At 44.1% G+C, this 20,426-nt stretch overlaps 1 protein-coding gene across 1 annotated transcript; it reads left to right on the plus strand.

Moving 5' to 3' along the window:
- The first annotated feature begins 387 nt into the window (after positions 1–387).
- PRSS23 (serine protease 23) lies at positions 388–8,713 on the plus strand. The gene is made up of 2 exons (XM_061991136.1): positions 388–547; positions 5,544–8,713. Exon 2 carries the CDS (start codon positions 5,557–5,559, stop codon positions 6,673–6,675), a length of 1,119 nt encoding a protein of 372 aa, XP_061847120.1. The 5' UTR covers positions 388–547; positions 5,544–5,556; the 3' UTR covers positions 6,676–8,713.
- Positions 8,714–20,426: the final 11,713 nt, after the last annotated feature.

The raw sequence follows: 20,426 nt of genomic DNA on the forward strand, positions 1-20,426 counted from the left end.
TAGTGCCAGGACATCGTGAATAAAAGCAAAGATGAGCATAAATACACGGTTTTCCTCAAGGAATAAAGGAAAATAGCAGTAAAAGAGCAAAACCACAAGTGTGACGCCTCACAACGTGCACTGAGGCGGCGGCGCTGGAGAGGGGAGGCTTGCCCGGAGGGGACGGCCTCGGGCGGCCGCCAGCGGACGGACAGTGGGGCGGGCAGAGGCCCCGGCGCCGCCGGGAGCGCTGCGGAGCGGAGCGGGTGAACAGAGGAGAGCGAGGAGCAGACCAGAGCGCGGAGCAGACGGGAACGGGGACCGGACCGCAGGGCCAGAGCCGCGAGCCAGGAGCCGCTGCCGGCGGGAGCCACCTGCGGGCGGCGCCGCTCCGCCCCGCCCCGCCCCGCGCCGCCCCGCGCCGCTCGCAGCGCGCCTCGGAGGGAACGCGCCCGGCGGGAGGGAGCGGGGAGGCGCCCCCGAGCCCCGCAGAGGCGGCGGGAGGGATGGGACCGACCCTGCCACCTGCCTGAGCGGCTCCCGTAGACGCCGCCGCCGCGGGGAGCTGGTAGGTAGCGGGTCTCGCCGGCCGGGAGCGTGCGGCGGGGTGCGGGTCACGGCGGGGGGACAAAGGGGCGGCGGGGAGGACGGCGCTCTCGCGTCTCGGTGCCCCGGGGGCCAGCGCCTCACCTGCCAGCGGGCGCCGGAGCCGAGGGGGTCCCGGCGCTGCGGGGCGCCGGCTGTCCCCGCCGGCCGCTGCCGCCCGCCGGGCTGCGGGAGCCGCTGTTCCGGCCCCGCGCTGAGTCTTCCGTGCACGGCTTAATTTTTAACCCCGCTCGCATCGACGGGAGCGCACCCGGCGCCGCCTCTCCGACGGACAAACAAAAGGGATAACGCGGCTTCTCCCCGCCGATCCCCGCTTCGGGGCGGCAAGCTCCGCAGCTCGCCGATGCCGCTGACTAACTTCGAAGACGTGTCTGGTCAGAAAACAGCTGATAAAAAAAAATCGCCCTTGCTGCGTTTCACACTCGGGGGGCATCAGAAGTAACTCGCAGGCTGAGCCGCTGCGGTCCCGTGCTTTCATCCGTCAGTGAGAACATCAGTGTTTTGGGTTTGTGGTGTTTTGTTTTTTTTAAGAGGTGGATGACACCATCTCTTCAGGGAAGCGATTGCTGGAGCCTGTGGCAGCCGTTCGCCTCCTGCCCCGAGCGAGGTCCGGGGGGTCGGTAAGATCCCATCGGGGACTGCGCTTGGGTGGCTGTCCCGTCCTGCCAGCCCTAGGGATGCAGGTCCCTGCGTCCCGCCTGGCCGTCACTGACACCGTTTGCTCTTGTACAGTGAAAACGAAGCTACCTTATGTGAAAAGGGAGAGTAAGACGAAAGAAAGGAGGCATATTCTGTAGGAACTGGACTAAGTGGGAAACCCATAATATCATCCCTTTTCTCTGTGTGTGTGTATGTCACTGACACGTGTGAAAATCGCGGCTGTGCCTGTTGTATGTGTTAACATACACCCTTGGCCTGCCAGTATCGCGATTCATTTCAGGTTTTCTGTGGTCTCTTCTTGCAGCCCTGAGGCTGGCGGGTAGGACGCTGTGACTCTCACTGCTCTCAGCATCACAGGCAGGCTAATAGAGACGTTAGATTCTAATGACAGAAAGGCCTCTGTTATTCTTAAAGCGCGACACAATTATTTTTGCTGTGTTTTAACAAGTTCTGTGACTAAGAACAGCAGCAGAAGTATTTTGGCACGGCAGTGACAGCGATTCGGTTCACCTTTATAATTAGGTCTGAGGCAGGTTTTTCTCCCTTACTGTCTTGGTTTTCTTTCTTTCTTCTTTTTTTTCTTTGCCATGTTAATCATTCTGGCTTCCAGCACTGTGGAAAAACTTTCTTCATTTCAAAATGTAATGGAGACTATTCAGCTCACGGGCTTTCATACTGGATGTTCCAAGATTTATTGTTACTTAACCATCTATTACAAGAACCACCCCTGAAGTAGTGAACTCCTCCAGAAAAATTACTTGCTTATTAGAAAATGATTCATGCCCGTCCTGAACAAGGCAGTTTTCTTTCACCAACATCTATCTCGAGGCGTGAATGCCCATAGCAGGCAGGAAAATGTGTCTGTAAAGTGTTTTAGCAGCGTGGGGAACCCCGGGGTAGCTGTCACTGTTTCCATTCTCTAAACAATTTTAATGCCATTAGCAAGTGTGATTATGTACAAACTGCTTTCTAGGGGGTTCCTAGGCTGGATATCAGAGCAGGGCTTTGTACTGAGTCAAAGGGTGGATTGAGTTTATGACACAGTTTAAATAGGAACAGAAGAGCAGTAGTACAGTAGAACAGCACGTCGTAATTCATTCAGTATCGTTTTGTGATAGCTGTTCAGGGAAGCGCCCGCTTCTTACCACTTTGTTCAGCTTGAGAACATCTTTCAGGGTCACCCACGAGCAAGTAGCTGAACGTAGAGAGCATTAAACCCTGGCATTTGCAGTTTTCTGGGTTTATTTTAAACAAAAAGGAAAACAAAGGAAGAGGAAAGAAGAGGCTAACAGCTATCTGTCTCTTGTAGCTTAGACTGCTTTTCTAATCCCTTCATTTTCTGCTTAACCATTTATTTCTTTAAGGAGGATGGATCTACACAGAAGAAGTGTTATACACTGATTTGGCATCTTCTTATAAATAAGACATATTTATTCTATTTGTTGCAGTCCAGAGTTCTGTCTCCAGATAAGACAGGATTACACAGATCTCAGTAAAAGCCTGAGTTTGAGCACCGTTTAGCTTCTGTGGTCAGATATAAACTCATAAGGGTATTTTATTGTTAGGTTTTCATAACATTTTGAGTAATAGAAAAGTAATAAAAAAGTTCTGTCACTGATGAAAATGCATTTTTATACTGTATACCTGCAATGTGGGGAGGGGTGTGGGAAGGCTTGCTCAGAGACCTAAAGTGGAATAAGCAGCACTTTACAGAGCACAGCACAGACACAGATAGCATCTTCTGAAGCCTTTTTAGGGGACCAGATTGAGTCCCAGCTCATGTCGTTCTCTCTTCATAGGGCGGCTGCCCTCTGCTGTCTAAAGCTGCGTTGACCTTGCTGGAGTGAGGGTGCTAGAGAGGTTGCAGGGAGGGGTCATTTGTCAGCACAGATGATGCTCTTGGAGGAAGCAGAGAAGCTGTTGGGCATACAGTCCCTTCATCAAGTCTCTGTGCTGACAGACACGAGGGAATCTTGCTGCTTGGGCAAGCGACAACTGACAAGACACTGCTGGTTTTCCCCTTCCAGCTAAATAAACCAGCCAAAAGGCTAGCAGTGGCTCAGTTAGCAGGAATGATTTTTACATGCAAGAAGTGGCATGACTGGTGCAATTTAGACAGATTCCATCTATCAGGAAATCTTCAAATGTAATTTAGGGAATAACTTTGGTGTGAAGCAGATGAGAGCCGACAGCTTATAAACACGTGCTCTTAATGATGAGATCTGCTACCTGATGCACAGCATAACTGATTTCAACTTCTCAGCTTCTAACTGCGAGACCGGTAAACATTTCTGTGCACAGCCCTCACTGTCACAGGACAGTTAACAGTTGACTTGTGCTAGTGTGTCCCTGATACCTTCTTTTCCTGTTTCCATCATGCCTGTTACACAGTGAGTATATTTGATATACAGCAAGTGTTCCCTGGGCCATCCTTATATCAACTTGTGACTATCTCATTTCATAGCTTGCAAAACCCAGCCACATCCAATATTAGCCTCAGCTGTGGAAGGAGCTAGAGGAGCTGATGGTTTTCCTTGAACACATAGGCAAGTATTTTCCAATTTTGGGACATCCAAAATTGTGCAATTCTGATTCATGTTTAAAATGGCTGGTATTTTACAGTGTGACTTGCCTGTTAAGTATAAAGCTACACATTCTATAAAGCTTAACCCTTCTAGAAGAAAATACATCTCTCTAAAGATATCGTGTGTATCAATGCAAAAAATAATTACTGACAGAATGACTGCATTTGTGAGAGTCAGTATCTGCCTCTGTGGTCATCAGTAGCATCAGCTCTGTTCATCGGTATCTGGTTTTTGGGATGAAAATGTTTGGATATCCTGCGAGCCGATTGTGTTTTGAACCTTCTGTGCTCTAATTGTAGCCTCCATTCTCAAAGAGGATGCTACCAACAATGGAAGAATCCAGGCTCAATATTTGAGTTGGACACCTTTGGGCTTTAGCAGTCTGCAGCTTCCAAAGGCTTTTTCGGTGCAGCTTAGGGATGGAGTATTCCTACAAAAAACTTTGGGGAAAAGAGTTTTTCTTTTTGTTCTTAGATAGCTGTGGTCAATCTCCTGCGAGATTTGCTTTGGTTTACTCATCTGAGGTATTTCAGGAATGATCCTGCAGTTGTGATCAGGGTAACCTCAGCAGGGTTTTAAATATGTGTAAGCTCAACATAATTGTGAAGTTTTGTTTGAATAATCTTTGTATGAGGGAGATCCTGCCTGCCTTCTTGCCCAGGGCACAATGCCTCCTGCAGCGATTCAGCTGTATGGCTAATTTTCAAGTAAACTAAAGTTACACATTTTCTTGACACAGTACTAGTGCACGCTGTTCTCTGCAAGTTGAAGCACTCTGCCTGTGGTTCATAAACACATTTACAGTCCCATTTGCTTCCCTGTGCTCACAGGGAGTTGTTTTGCATTTCTAATTAATTGAGTTTGTAAAGGAATAAGCCAGTATGTTAACTGAAAATTCCCTCAAGAGTTGTAAACTTACTTCATTAGCTGCCCTCATGTAATTGTAGCACTCTTTCTCATGTAAACCCAGGGGAGAGCAAATGCTACATGGAGCAGAGACCTCCAGGTTACTGGCTGTGAACGGGAGGTTCACAGGTTCTTCTTAGGAAGAACTTTTTCACCGGCAAGTTTGTTAAGCAATGGGGGTGGAGTCACCATCCCTGGAGGTGTTTAAAAGTTGTCTAGATGAGGTGCTGAGGAAGATGCTTTAGTGATGGGCTTGGCAGTGTGAGGTTAGTGGTTGGACTCAATGATCTTAAAGGTCTTTTCCAACTGAAACGGTTCTGCGATTTCATGTGTCCATCTGCCTATTCTCACCACCAGCTTGATGTCTCTGACCAAGACAGCCAATGGTGTGAGCTGATTGAAGGACCCATCTCAGTGGTGTCAGATAGTAGATGGGAACTCTGAGAGAGCACATCAACTCTGTGCAGGAGTAATGGTTTCTGAAGGCAGGAATTTATACCGAGCCTGCATTCTTTACGCTGTATGAAGACAGACACCATAACTTCTTAGTGATGTCAGCTGGAAGCTGGTGGTTCAGCACACCTAAGGGTTAAATGCTACGTGCTTCAGTGTTAACCTAATGCACCCATTTCAAGATACAGGTAAGGCGTTAGTTTAACCCTGAGAAATCTGAAGTACTTCAATGATAGTTGGCTCCATTCAAATCGCGTAGCCCCTGTGACTTGGTTAGCAAGCCATTAGTTAGCAAGGGAGATGAATCTTGCAATGTGTTTGGGTCAGTAACTGCACTTCTTTTGCTCTCCACAGACCGACATTCAGAATGGCAGCCTTGTCAACTGTGATCCTCCTTTTGTGTGCTGCTAAAGATGTGATGCCCTCCAGTCCTCACTGGAAGCCAACCTGGCCGTCTTACAGAGTTCCAGTTATACTGCCCCAGTCCACTCTTAACTTAGACAAACCACAGTTTGATGCTGAAGCCAAACTGGAAGTGGTATCTCCCTGTGGCCCAGCATGCCACAAAAGTTCTCCGCTGCCGACTTATGAAGAAGTGAAGAACTACCTGTCCTACGAGACCTTGTACGCCAATGGGAGCCTCACTGAAACAGAGGTGGGCATATACATTCTGAGCAGCGGCGGGGACGAGGCTCGAGGCAGATCTCGAACTAAGAGGCAGATTTATGGCTACGACAGCAGGTTTAGCATTTTTGGGAAAGACTTCTTGTTGAATTACCCATTCTCCACGTCGGTGAAGCTGTCGACAGGTTGCACAGGGACGCTAGTGGCTGAAAAGCACGTTCTTACTGCTGCTCATTGTATCCATGATGGCAAGAGTTATGTCAAAGGGGCTCAAAAACTGAGGGTGGGTTTCCTAAAGCCCAAACTGAAAGATGGCAGCAAAGGGTCCAATATCACCAACTCAGCAATGCCTGAGAAAATGAAATTCCAGTGGATCCGAGTGAAACGGACACACGTCCCCAAAGGATGGATCAAAGGCAACGCCAATGACATTGGCATGGATTATGACTATGCGCTGCTGGAGCTGAAGAAACCTCATAAAAGAAAGTTTATGAAGATAGGCGTGAGCCCACCAGCAAGACACTTGCCTGGAGGGAGGATTCACTTCTCTGGCTACGACAATGACCGTCCGGGAAACCTGGTTTACCGTTTCTGTGATGTGAAAGATGAAACGTACGACCTGCTGTACCAGCAGTGCGACGCCCAGCCGGGTGCCAGCGGGTCCGGGGTGTACGTGAGGATGTGGAAGAGGCAGAATCACAAATGGGAGCGTAAAATTATTGGAATATTTTCAGGCCATCAGTGGGTGGACATGAATGGCACCCCACAGGATTTCAATGTAGCTGTTCGCATCACACCCCTCAAATACGCACAGATCTGTTACTGGATCAAAGGCAACTACCTTGACTGCAGGGAAGGATAAAGACAATGAAACTCCTTGAAAGCACTTAATGACTCGTTTTAGTTACTCATCTGTGGAAAAGCTAGATTTCTGCTGCAAATGTGTGTGATGTGACCTTGTAACATCAGGATGTGCTATATAGCTTTCCGAGCAAGCCACCTTGTTCTTGGGAGAGGAGCTGTGTGGTGCTGTCGTTACAGCTCGAAACTGGGGAGAAAGGAACGTCTGTCGGGTGGGGAAGGAGCAGGTGGACTTGTTGAATTTGCAGCTGAGCAACTGAAGATTAATTAGGGGCGGATCAGTAAACAGTACAAAATCAGAACCGTCTCCAAAGAATCTTATAAAAGGGACGCTGTTGACTATCTCATGCCTACAATGTTTGTTTTAATAAATCCTAGGATTAGTAGAAGTGCTTTGATCTGAACTGTTAAAAGAAAATATTTCTGTGCTCTTGGGGGCTGAAGAGGGGCATTTAATGGTGTTTGCAACCCAAACATTACAGCTTTGTGTTCCTGCATGAGAAAGGGAGTGTGAAAAGGGCAAGGCATGTGCTGTGGGAGATGAATGCCACACAAATAGCGTGAAGGGAAAATAACTGCTTCTAACCTTCTTTCAGCATGGGTGATTTGAGACTGTATTAGTAACGCAGTTAAGAAAAATGCTTTTTGAGCAAGCAGACCTTGGTGTTGCAAGGACTTGACTGTGAAGATGATGTTGGCCATGTGAGCAGTGCCATTGCAATCTGCTTTAGGAAACACAAATCACCCTTGGGATTAAGTCTTTATAACAGCTGAGGCATAGCCTTACACCTAGCGGGATCCCTACGAATATACTGTTATTGAAAGCGTTTGGGGACAGAGGCTTATTTTCTCTTACAACCTACTTAGAACCCTTAAGGAAATCTCATGTCAGCAGTCCAGGTTTTCAGAGGAGAAGCCTGTCTTTGGTCTTGCTGGCTATCTTAATTGCTGCCTGCAAAGCAGGCAAAGGAGAGAGCAGGACAAGGGTTCTACTGAGTTTTCCCCATTTGTGTTGAAGATGCTTTTCTACCTAAAAGTACACCAGGTGGAGGGACCCTACATTGATAAGTGTCTGTCGCATCCCTATGACCACGTAGTTTGTATGGCATCTGGACTTCTGTTTCTCATATTGTTTGGGACAGGAATCCTCCTTGACATCAAACTGTTGAGTTACAAATAAATCTTGGCAAATCCACAGGTCAGTAATTCTGCAGCTGGAACAGAGGCACGTTGCAGGATGTCATCTGAGTTTGCTCTGAAGCGATGCTCTGCTGCCTCTTGTAGATAACAATGACTTACATTTTTACTATAGCAGAACTGGAGGCTTTTACAGGTAAAATCAGTGCAGACAAATACTTGTAGCTCAACAGACAGCATTGGGAAGTCAATGTGGTCTGTACAAATGATATTTCCTGTACAAAAGGATTATGCCACTGCATCGCAGTAACATGATTAAGTACATGCTGCCATGCCAATATTGTTTTTTTATATAGAAGGATAGACACTGGCTCCACTTCCACTTTCTCTTCCATCCATCTCTCCCTGTCTCCTGGAGCTTACCACGTTGCCCATGGCACTTGGTGCTTTGGGCCAAATGCAAGTCCCTAGTGTGAAATAGCACAACTGGGAAGGAATGAATCTAAGCAGAGCTTCCCTATGCTATACAAGGAAAATGTTAATTCAGCTAAGCCTTTCTTACACTCTACTAATTACTATGGCATTTGTAAACATATGCCCGATGGTGCTTTATCTTTGTGATGGCTTTGGCTCTAGTTCTGAAAAACATTTTTTGCTAGAGCTGCCTATGATTATTATTTTTATAAGTGCAGCGTACAAAAACATGGACCCTCCTGTGGGCTTTTGGTGCACTCAGATACAAGCAGTTACTAATACTTTGAAATATGAATAATCACCATATGTATCTGATGGTCTTTTCCTGCCTTTTTGTTTTAGTTTCTTTTACTTTATGGCTGTTATCTGGAGCACTTTTATTTGAATGTATCACAGTGAATAAAGAAAAGTTATGGAATTTCCATGCAGGCATTCTTGTATTTGTCCTGTACTTGAGCTACACTTTCACTCTCATTTCAGGTACTTATCTGGAAGGACATTCAGATACAAAACGGATGCATCAATATCCTCAATGTTGTATATTTTCCTTCAGTTTTCTTTTTTCCTCACTTTCTACAGAAGTAATGTGTTGGTTGGTTGGGTTTTTTTTCAGTAACCTTAATCACTCTTTGTCCCTGGACAATAATAATCAATTTTAGCTTTCATATAGTTGTTGCAGTCACAAAGCCAGTCAAGAGCTCAAATTAGTTAAAGCTGAAAATAACCTCTTAGACTAAAGATTCACTTTTTTTTTTTTAAATTAACTCCAGGGTCGATAAACCATGGAGGAATTTGAACCAGCCAGTAGAAGGTCATAAATCAAGTCCATCTTCTTTTTCTTTTAGTTGATGCAGTAAGAAAAATGTTTTCTCAAAGCCAACAGTGAGACCCACAGCTTTTTGAGGAACACTGGAATGCAGAAGCATTCTACTTTTTGATTTGCAAATTACTACCTGGACACCTTTCCTGATTTCTGGCTGTGCACACTAGGTGATGTAGGCTTGAGGACATCAGTCCTGGCAGAGTGGATTTGTGCAGAAGGCAAATGAACTTGAGTAACATGAGCAAGTTGTTGTTTTGTTGGGTTTTTTTTCAGTTGTTTTCAGTAAGTTCAGTGTAATCAGGGGTGGGAAACTCTCTTTCCACTGTACACCCTATGCAAGCATTCCAGATTGTTTTTGGAAAGAAAATACCAGATAACATGGGCAGAATTGTTTTGCTAAAAGTCAACATTGTTTCACCCGTGCCCACCAGAGCTGATGTTCATGTTGCCAGTGTATTCCTTCAGAGTAGAGCTGGGCCATTGCTAGGCAGGTTTAGAAACTGCATTTGGAGTATATTTGCTTTGATGCTGCACACTGGGCTCTTTTAAAACCAGATCATTACCCTGTGAGAAAGGTAGCCATGCAGCCAACACAGTTCATCAAGGAAACACAAGTAACTAAGCCGAATACAGGCGTGACACTAGGAATTTTATTGTCTAACTGATCGTGACTGCCGATAAGCTGCAGGTCCAGATCAGGTACCTCGTTTTTCTTGTGTCTTAGGGCAGGACAGCACATGGGTATAGAAGGGCTGTTTTGGTTGTGAGTGGAAAGGATTACAGTCTCCTGCATCTTTAAGATGCAGCATTTTAATTGATGGATATAACTACCTCGGAGAACAGTGGTGGAGATGGAAACGGAAGTCTCGAGAAAGCACAGACCATGCTGAGCTCTTCCAGAGCACACACTGAGCCTGCTGGAGGCTGCAGAATATCATCAAGTTGCTTTCTCAGAGGAAAGGTATTTTCCTTGCATCTGTAATTGTTTTGCAACTGAATTCCCAGGCCTGCCTGTTTAGAGGGCAGCCCTTGTCTTAAAGTTGCACGCTGAACTCCAAGCAAGTATAATACATGCTTGAAATTCTTCTCCGTGTTTCCACTTAATCTGCCGTTTGTTAGCGGGTTTTGGTAACGTGCCAAGGCAATATGCACAGGCCTTGGGAAGACAAGCTTTCAAAGACTGGGTGAAGTAGGATGGGTGGGTAAAAACTGCTTTGCTTTCCCAGGGTAAAAAGGAAGTGTGGACAGAGAGGAGCAGCAAAGAATGAAAGGGCAATACGATTCGTATCACAGGAGAAGGATTCCTAGTGAATCAGTTGCTCTGTGTATAGGCACAGGTATGGATGTGTGTGTGTAGGATTTTAATGAATGATGCTGTTCATTTCCATTCCCTGTTCTACTAGGGAGAGAGGAAAAACTTAGGTGTTGAAGTAACTGAAACCTCGTAAAATGAGCGTGTAAATACCAAATCTGAGGTCAGGGTGCAGCCCATGAGAGAAGTTTAGACTGTGACTTGTCCTTAAGAGGCCAAGAAAAGTGTGTCAGTGACATTAGAATTAGGAATCTCATCTTTTCCCCTCTGAAGCTATTTTTTCCCATCTCAGACAGTGACTACTAGGTTGTGTGTGCTTTGTGCCTCTTGTTAAAGGTACTGTGGGCTTTCATAGGTAAATGATTAAAAAAGATAAGAGAAACACCTTAACATGCCTCAAATGCCATTATCAACACTGATTATTCCCAGGAAAAAGTTATCAGTGATGCTTTGGGTGTGGGTTGGTTTTGAACTAAGTGGGAATAGATTGAATCATGAAGCAGGCTAGTGCTGTGCTGTTCTTTATCTAAAGATCTCTAACAGTAATTAAGTGGTTGTGGCTCAAGGAGGGGCAGTGAACATTCACCTACAAACCTTGTACAGACTGTTTATTTTTTTTTGCAATAAATTCTGTTTCAAAGATAAGGGTGTATTGGCAGAGATCTACAAGAAGTTAAACACTTCTATTACTTCACCAAGCAAATGATGATAATAAGATACTCCATATAAATAGCACATATCGTGAAAATATCTAATATGTTAACTGATATTTGCTCACTTGCACTTGTTTCAGTTTTGGAAATCACCATTTATGCCAATGTGCTGAAGGGAGTAGTTTTCTGGTAAGCCTGGCCAACTCCAATGTAAAAAGTGTGTTCTGACATGTGATGGGAGTATGAAGGTCGTTAGTTCTTAACTGGAGTGACAGCAGTAATAGGTATAATAAATTTTCCCAGCTTACCCTAAGCAACTTCCTAAACAACTTATTTTATGCCACATTATCATAGATTTAGTGATTTTCCACAGATTGCATACATGGAGAGGTTACTTTAATAATGATGCAGATTATTGTAGCTATCAACAGGACAAGGGGTAATGGGATGAAGCTGGAACACAAAAAGTTCCATTTAAGTATAAGAAAAAAACTATTTCACAGTTCAGGTGATGGAGCAGTGACACAGGCTGCCCAGAGGGGTTGTGGAGTCTCCTTCCTTGGAGGTCTTCAAGACCCTCCTGGACATGTTCCTATGTGACCTGATCTAGGTGAACCTGCTTCTGTAGGGGAGTTGGACTAGATGATGTCTAAAGGTCCCTTCCAACCCCTACCATTCTGTGATTCTATGATTCTATGATTGTTTTTGTGTGCCCTTACATGTGAAGCCAGATACATTTAGTGCTATGAGCAAGTCAGAGAAGACAAAAATGTTCACTTTTGCAAAAGTTCATTAGAGTCTTGTGTAACATAAAGTCCCACTTCTGAGCTGAACTATATTCACCATCATACAGTTTAGGTGAATTTAAACCTGAGCTAGCTAGAAAACTGTTCCTTTTTTTGTATTTTTGCCACTGTTTCCATGCTTTTTTTTTTTCTGTTCCTGCCCATTCTTAGAAAAGAAAACTCATGATGAAAAAGAATAGAGATCCTCAAAAATGAGGGGATAAGGTGCACTTCATAAAACCTATTCAACTGGTATGTTTGCCCTTTCCTCTTGCAAAGAGAGTGCCTACCCAATGGCTTGGCTGTTCCGATTGTTCTTGGACAGGCAGATGGCACTTGCTTTGGTTCTGACCAAAAATTTCCACCTGGGTCAAAGAAACCTTTCTGATAAAAATGTGTTTGAAATCAGGATGTTTCAACAAAGCTTTGGTTTCTGTGAACTGCTATAAAAGGCTGTTTTCTTAATGAAATTCCAGTCAGACCCTGCTTCAGTTAACTTTTCCTGTAGCGGTGTTCTGGACCCCGTGGGAAGGAGGATGGTGCCTCTACTTGGAAGATGACATTATGACTTATCAACAGCACTCAACAAATTTGTCATGTCCAAAAGTCACATTTTACATGCATTGAGTGCAGTCTTGTTCATTCTGAATGGAGCACAAGGGGGCTTGTTCTGTGGCTGGAGGGGAAAGGAGCACATGAGGGGGTGCACACCAGTGCAGCATGGGGTCAACTGATCGTGCAACCAGAGGCTACGGAAACAGGTGCAATGACAGGAGCTTTCTGGCCTCTGCTGTCTCACAAAAGCTTCCCTCAGCAAAGAAGCGTGGGGTGGATGAAAATGTCACTCTGGGCTTCATCCTGCACCCACCAAAGTCTGCTATTGTGTTGGGTGGGAGGGGGATCCATGCGCAAAGGGATTCGCCACACAGCTTAAATGTCACCAGTAGTGTGGGAGCACTTCTCTCTAGCCAGCCCTTCTGAGGGGTCATTGTGGCAAATGAAAGGGCAGGAAAGACTTTCCCAGAATGTGTGGGTGGGGGAAAAGCAACCCTTCATGCTGAGAATGCATCAGATGTGTGGAGAACTCTGAAACATTTTTTCCGTGAAGTACAGGCTGAGTGAGCTCTGCAGGTGGAAGGAGAGCAGCTTTGCTCAGCAGGACTAACCTGCATGCCCAGAGATGCCTCTGACTACAGCCAAGTGAGAGGGGTTGCCACACTCTCACTAGCCCCTCTCACTCTGCACTCAATACCTGCCACCTGCCTCCCGTGGGAACTACTTGTGTAACAGGAAGAATAATTAAAAACCAGAGAATAACCTGAAAGGAGCTTTCAGATATGTTCAGTTCACAGTACCAGTTGAACAACTATTTACAAACAGGTACCTAGAAATAGTTTTTCTAAGTATCCGTGGCCACTGCTGTTGCTGCCAGTGCTAAGAACCTTAACAGCCTTGGCCGGACTCAAGCTTGTAGGTACTGTGTAGACATCTGCATTAGAGATTCACATTTCCCAGGCTTCTCCATAAAAACAGACTTTCTGTCTCCTCCTTTCTGGCAAACTTCATTCAGCAAACACAATCCCCTTTTAAGTACATGATCTCAAGCTCTGTATAATGAAATTTATCTTTAGGGTATTTCTCAGTAATCAGCTGGCTGAGTTCTTCCTGTGAGACATTCTGCTGCTCTTCCCAGCTTCGTGTCATCAGCAAATTTCATTAATGTGCTGCCTCTTCTTGTGCAAATGTTGCTGGTGGATGTATTTAGTTAAGACTGACGAAAAGTGATGCTTGAGAAACTGCTTGTAACCTCCCTCTACCCTGACAAATCCCTTTTCAGCACCTTTTGTCTCTGTTTCAGCCAGACCCTTCTGCTAATAATTCCCTACATGGCACCATTGCAATTGCTTTGCTGAAATCTAGTTAGATGAGGTCAAACAAAACAAATTACTATAAATTAAACCAGTGCTTGAGCAATGCTAAGAATCTGCAATAAATTATGTGCAAAATAGATGACCTGTTTCATCAGGCTCATTTTAATCTTTATTTTCGTGTTCACTAGAAAGAAATAATTAAGATGCAGTTTTGGGGCACAGCTTTTAGTGTAATATTATCAAAATAATTGACTGCCTTATGGGACAAAAAAAAATCTCAAAATTATCTAGGTTTCAAGCTTAGGAAAAAGTTGTATACATTCATTTTTATTAAGCTCTAATCACAGAATCTTAAGGCTTGGAAGGGACCTCGAAAGATCCCTTCGGGAACATAAACTCTACATTGGTTCTCTTTCTTCATGTAGCTGATTATTTAGAAACTGATAAAACACAAATAAAGCCTAAGGACACAACTGTGATTTTTAAAAAGATCCTCTATAGCTGCTTTATTTGCATTGTTACTGATCTCAGCAGACACAAGATCTTTAGCATCATCGTGATGATAAACCAGCTCATTCTTTTGATGTCAGATAAAACACAACTTTGATGTGATTCCGAAGCCAAAAATCATTAAATCTGCTGTCATAATGTCTTCCTCTACACTTGAAAGGGCTGTGAGACATCTGGAAATAGAAAAATCTTTTATTTTGCCCCATAAAAAAAATAGTGTTGCCCTCTTTTTCCTCCTCAGTTTTGACTCTTACAATCTGGAAGGATTACAAAAACAGTCTGTGAAGTTTATGGAAGGCTTTAGTAGAAATCTTCTGTTTGGGGTATGAAATGTTTTGCATATTTGAATGGAAGAGTTAAATCAGGGATCAAAGTTAGGAATATCTTTGGCACCAGGCTGCACAATCACCCGCTACTTTGGAGCTGCGGTTGATGAGAGGGACGTGGTTCCCTGCATCACCACCTGGCCTCTGCCACAGCCTCAGAAGGATCTCCACCATGCAGGGGTGACCTGACATGACCTGGGGGCTGCCAGGAGCCCTGTTTCCCCCTCTACAGGGTAGTGGGAGCGGCCCGGGTGGTTCTGGTTGTTTGGCACCAACCTGGGATTTGTGGTTTCCAGCACCGTAATGGTACAACTGCTGGACTCACGTACCCATCTGACCTGGCCAAATCACTCTTAAGTCTGACTGAGGTACTTCCCTACCTCCTTTTTGGGTTATTTGAGTTTGGGTTTTGTTTTTATTTTGCTCATCTCTGTTGTTGGGTGCTCCCAGATTTCTGTAGTAACATCTTCGCTTGAGATACATTGAGTTGCAGCCTTTGGACTAATGTGCGAGGACACTTTTTGTTACCAAACACTGGCATCTTCGCTGTAGTCACCTGCTTTCAAGTGCACTATTTTTCCAGAAATCCTGTTTCTGAAGGGACAAGCCACAGGAAACCACATGCCCAGCAATGCACACGTGCTTTTGTGAAAGATCTGTAGGTTGAAGGTGAAATGGGAACAGGCTGCAGGATTTAATGAACTATCCCATGTAATCCCTTGGAATTTAATATATAGGGTAGCTTCAGGCCTCACAACACGTCACAGGAGATTGAGTACCTTTGCTAATATGTTCTTCAATAAACACAGAAATCAAAGTCTACAGCTTCTGAGTTCTGCACATATTTTGCTGCTTAGTGCATGATACATGCCTGCTAAATGCTCTACGAAGGCAGAACACGATATATTAAAAGGCATGTAAAAGAAAAGAGAAGGCATAGCTTGCTTTGATTTTGGGTGTTTTGTGCCACTCACCATGGAAGGTTTATATTTACTCTGCATACACTATATGCAATTTTTTTGGCTTTCAATAAAAATGACAGACAGAATTAATAACCACCCTGATATCTCATCAGGAGATGCATTCCAAAAATATCTGTCTATCTACACAGTGAGTGTATGAAAACCTGTAAAGGATCCTTGTCAATAAAATTCTTCTGCTTCATTCAAAGAGAGACTTTTCATTAGTTTGGGAAAATGCTTTCCTCATTACAATGCCTTACTTTCATGCATCCAGAAGGATATTGAAGGTAACTCATGATAAATAAACCTTTCACACTACTTTTGCCTAAGTTTTCCTTCTATTTATTAAATAAAACCCAAAACATATTCAAAGAATGTTCTTTGGGGCAAAGGATTCTATGTTGTAATGCTCTAGGACACACTGGAGAAAACACAAAGTGTTGTTTAATCAACCTTGAATTAAAGTTGTATGGGCCAAGAGGATGCTCACATTTGTGAACTTTGGAACAGTTTGGAGGATGCAAACTTAAGCTGTTCCATCTGGTACCCAAACTGGTCAGCAGTGAATGTGGACTGCAGTACATGGTCTTATACCATAGACCCTCCATCATTTGCTCTAAATCAGAAAATGCATCGCTATATAGTTGGGGTTTTTGAGGGTGGGCCAGATGTATAGCCAGAGATGGGAGTTATCTTTGTCTTTATACTTCTCAGGCACTTCCTGACAACAAAGGAATGGTTAAACTTGGGATTCTCAGATTCCAATCTCTGCCCTAACGAACAGAAATTCCTCTGTATATTTTCCTGCCAAGTTTTATCTTGTCTGCTGTACTCCTCTTTCTTCCTCATCACTACCATCTGGTGTTGGAGACATTCCACTTTGTGTTGTCTAAACTGGTTATCAGAGAGTTAATGAGTACCTGGGTAATACAGGATGGAAATGTGCTCCCTCCTTCCCACACGTCCTGTTTAGTCAGTGGGATTTCCCCTTTTCCTCAGCTTTATTTGTGATGCAGTAAAAATAGATCAGCAGAGTTCCATGCAGCATTGTGAGCAGAGTTTAGTTTTAATCAAACTATATGGTCTTGTTACAAACTCAGTGACAAAGCTGCTATTAAATACCTTTGAAGTTCTTCATGGCCTCTAACCCCAAATGCTCTAGCAAAACAGATCCATTAAAGCTTTTAACTAAGAGATAAAGAAGATGAGTAATAGGAGCTTGGAAATAAAGCTGGCTCCATTTCTTCTGGTGTGTGGAATAACTCTTCAAATATCAGTGGGCATCAGCAAGCCCAGCCTAGGAAGGGAAGGAAGATAAGAACATGTTTGGATGCAATCCATTCTTGAGAAGATACAAATAATGAGGAAGCAACTTCCTTACAATCAAACCCATAGTTTTGTGTGAAACACAGTATCAAGCTCAAGGGCTATCCTCACGTCAAAAATGGAAATATCCACCAGCTGCTGTGAAGTCTGGCTACCAGCACTTTGAAAAGAAGAGACTCTGGTCTCTTAACCTGCATGGGATTCATGCCTGTGGGATCCAGCTGCTAGAGCGTGTCCGTCCACAAGGTGATAGGTGCCATTCAGCCCTTTTGCCACTTTCGGCCCTTTTGCCACTTTCGGCCCTTTTGCCACTTTCGGCCCTTTTGGCACTTTTGGCCCTTTGATGACTGTCCAAACACCAAGAGCTTTTTCTAGTAAGGTCAAAGTCAAGAGGTGTCTATAAAGTGTTAGAGCAGGAGGCTGGTAAGAGTGGAGAGACAGTCTGTCTACCGAAGGGAGGAGCTGGTCTATAAATCAGCGAAAAGGCCATCCAGGCAGAAAAAAGAAAGCATTAGAGATTAAAATTGTGAGGTCATGGTACACAGGTTTGCTGTGAAAGTGCCAAGCCAGAACTCTTCTCCACCCCTGCACTATCTCAGTGGGAAATACTCCTCCCCTGCTTGTGTGAAACATTAAACTGAAGTTACAATTCCCTTGGAGAAGACAGTGAGTACTAAACCTTCTTTCTCCTAGGCTCACTGACCAGGCTTCTCAGTCCCATCCCCATATCCTTCCACAGCCATTTACCTCTTTACTATTTTTTCTTCCTCTTTCTAAGCTCACTCCATCACCTGGGCTGGTTTCTATCATCAATGGTCTCAGCTGGCTCCTCATCTCCTCACAAGAACAGGAGAGCAGGATATCGTGACCATGGGTTGCCTTCTTCAGCCTGTATGTCACCTCTGAATTGATTTCATATCTGTATGTTTGACTACCTGTCCTGAACTGATCTCCCAAGTCAGAGTCTCACATGAAAATTTAGATCCTTCTCATCTTCCACTTCCTAATCTACTTCCTAATCCCAATTTTCCAGGTGCCCACAAGTTGTTTCCTTTTTCCTACTTTTATCTAAAGATTTCCATGTTGAATTAAAATGCTTCTTTCTTGGTGCTCCCAGGAGTCTACCAAGTCTCAACTCTGTGTTCCAGCACCAGCCACAGCTCTTCATCATTGGGAAAGTCAATGTTCATCCCTACTGTCCTCAACTGGAGCACTCATCTGGTGGATTCGAGGCCTTTGCTGTCAGGGCAGTGCCAAGATCTGGTTCGCACCACACTCTCATGGGTGTAAACGGTTTGAGCACACGGGAGAGAAATGAAAGGTTTGGGTATGTGCACCAATCTCTCGTCTCCTTGTTTCAACTCAGGAATGAGTAAAGTTTCCAAGAATACGTCAGCAGAAAGCTGAACATCAGGAACACCACTATTTTATATCTCGAGTTTGCCAAAATCTTAGGACCTTTAACCAGGATCTTATAAAGGAAAGTAGCAGGGAACCTCAATAACAGTCAACGAGCTCTGAGACTTGTAGCTGGGGGCTGGGTTAGGATCAGTGGATCTGAGACAGAAAAGGTGAAGAGCTCTAGAGCTGCTCAAAGTGTTTTGAAGGCAATGTGAGAAGAGGTGTCTGTGGAGTTGGATGACTGGAGAAAAAGGAGTATTAAGACAGCAAAAAGGATGCAAAAGATGGGCTGTATGTCTGTTTCTTCAGTATGGGAACTGTGGTTCAGTTACAGCTAGAAGTGGATGGAAATCCCCTTTGCAACTCCCTCCAGTGAAGGAGAAAAGCTCTAGTAGAAGGGAGAAAATTGACATGGAGGAAAAGAGGCATACTTGAATGGAAGAGAAAGGCAGGATGATTGCTTTCCCTTGGAAATACGATATTTTAGTTGAGTTAGAAGAGAAACTTACTGCAAACTTCACTAACTGAATGATGTCACTACAAAGAAATCCTATACACCATTTTCACCCTATTGTACAACTTCATCTAACCTACAGCAGAGGATGTCAACTCAAACAGCTGTAGAGCTTTCTGACAATATTAAAATGTAAATATCTAAAGCAAAACAATCTAGACAGAGGTGATTTTAGATAGATTTGGTGTGGTGTAAATTTGAGACAATTAGGATTAAGTTTTAAGTGATGAGAGTTTAATTCTGAGCATTCTAGCATGGAGGAAATACTGAGATTTAACCTTCTGGGGATTTTTATGGTCTATTGAACAGAAGAACTCAAATCATATTGGCCTGTTTGGAGAATTTATGTGCAACTGAATGAGAAGCTGAAACCCAACCAGACCCAGAAGGAAGATAATCCAGTGATCAGAGGTTAGCCTGGAATTCAGACCTGGATTTACTTCCCCTGTCTGTGTAACCATGCACAGATTTGGAAGACATTTAAATGTCATACTCCAGTGAAATGAAGAGAATTAGTCTGGGCTTTAGCTTCTCTGGATGCAATTTGGGATGAGTAAATGCAGATGTCTATGGTGTGATAAACAGTCAATGGAGAGGAGAAGCCACTTTGTAGGTCACAATTCAAGTTTCCCTAAAGTTGATGTTTAAAATAGGTCAGATGAATCACTGAACAATATTGTTTCTCTCTATTGTCTCTAAAAGGAGCTGAGGGCTCTTAGCTCAGTTACAGGAGAGCAGAACTTTCCTGTTTTGGAAAGGTAGCTGACAGCTAAAACTGTAAATTTGGAAGGTGCTCAGACGCTGGTCTGGAAACTTCAAAGCACTATAGATAGATTTGAAAGGCCAGCCTGGAACACACTTTGTTTCCTCTTAAAATTCAAAAGGATTTAGTTCAGATGTGAGCTCCACAGCACATCTCTAGGGCCTCTGCCCCTCTCTGAGAATTGTTCTGATTTTCTGGGATCCAGTGAAAGCCATTGATCTAAGGATTGGGAAGTCTTCAAAGGAAAATGCAAACCCTAATCACCAGGCAGAGCTGGGATGGGCCTCAGCAAAGTCACTCCTTTCCTTTTGCTACCTGACTTATCGTGCCAGAGGCCAAATAAATTAAAGAAAATAGAGCTAAATGCAGTACTGTTTAAAAATAAAAGACTGCAGTTGTCTCCAACTGGCCATGCCTAGCTCTGGACATTTATGGCACTTTGCAGCTTTTCATTGTATTTTATAAGCTTGCTTTTCATTTCCACTTTCAATACCTTCTCCCCTTCCTCTCTTTTCAACAGGTGTTTGTTTTATGCTGGCTACATCACATGGCCTGGTATCGCATCATCTGCTCTGGGAACCACCTTGAAGTCAGGAAACTTGTGCTTTATATCTCATTCCACTTGTGCTGTTGTTCCCATCCTCTGACTACATCAAATGCAAGCAGAAAATACCATGTTCACCAAAAGGCTTGCCTGCTTCCACCAAGTCCCTTCTATATTGCTTCAGGAACAGAAAAATGGCTTTGTCCTTCAAAGGTGTTTTCCTGCTTTTGTGACAGCATTTGTTGGAGCCTGTCTTTGTCCCAAATCCCTGGGACCTTTACAACAAAAGCCTCCATCCCTTCCTGTCTATTTGTTTCCCCTTAGATATTTTCTACAGCATTTAGCTACTAA

Source organism: Colius striatus, chromosome 1, assembly GCF_028858725.1.
Source record: "Colius striatus isolate bColStr4 chromosome 1, bColStr4.1.hap1, whole genome shotgun sequence".
Classification (NCBI taxonomy): Eukaryota; Metazoa; Chordata; class Aves; order Coliiformes; family Coliidae; genus Colius; species Colius striatus.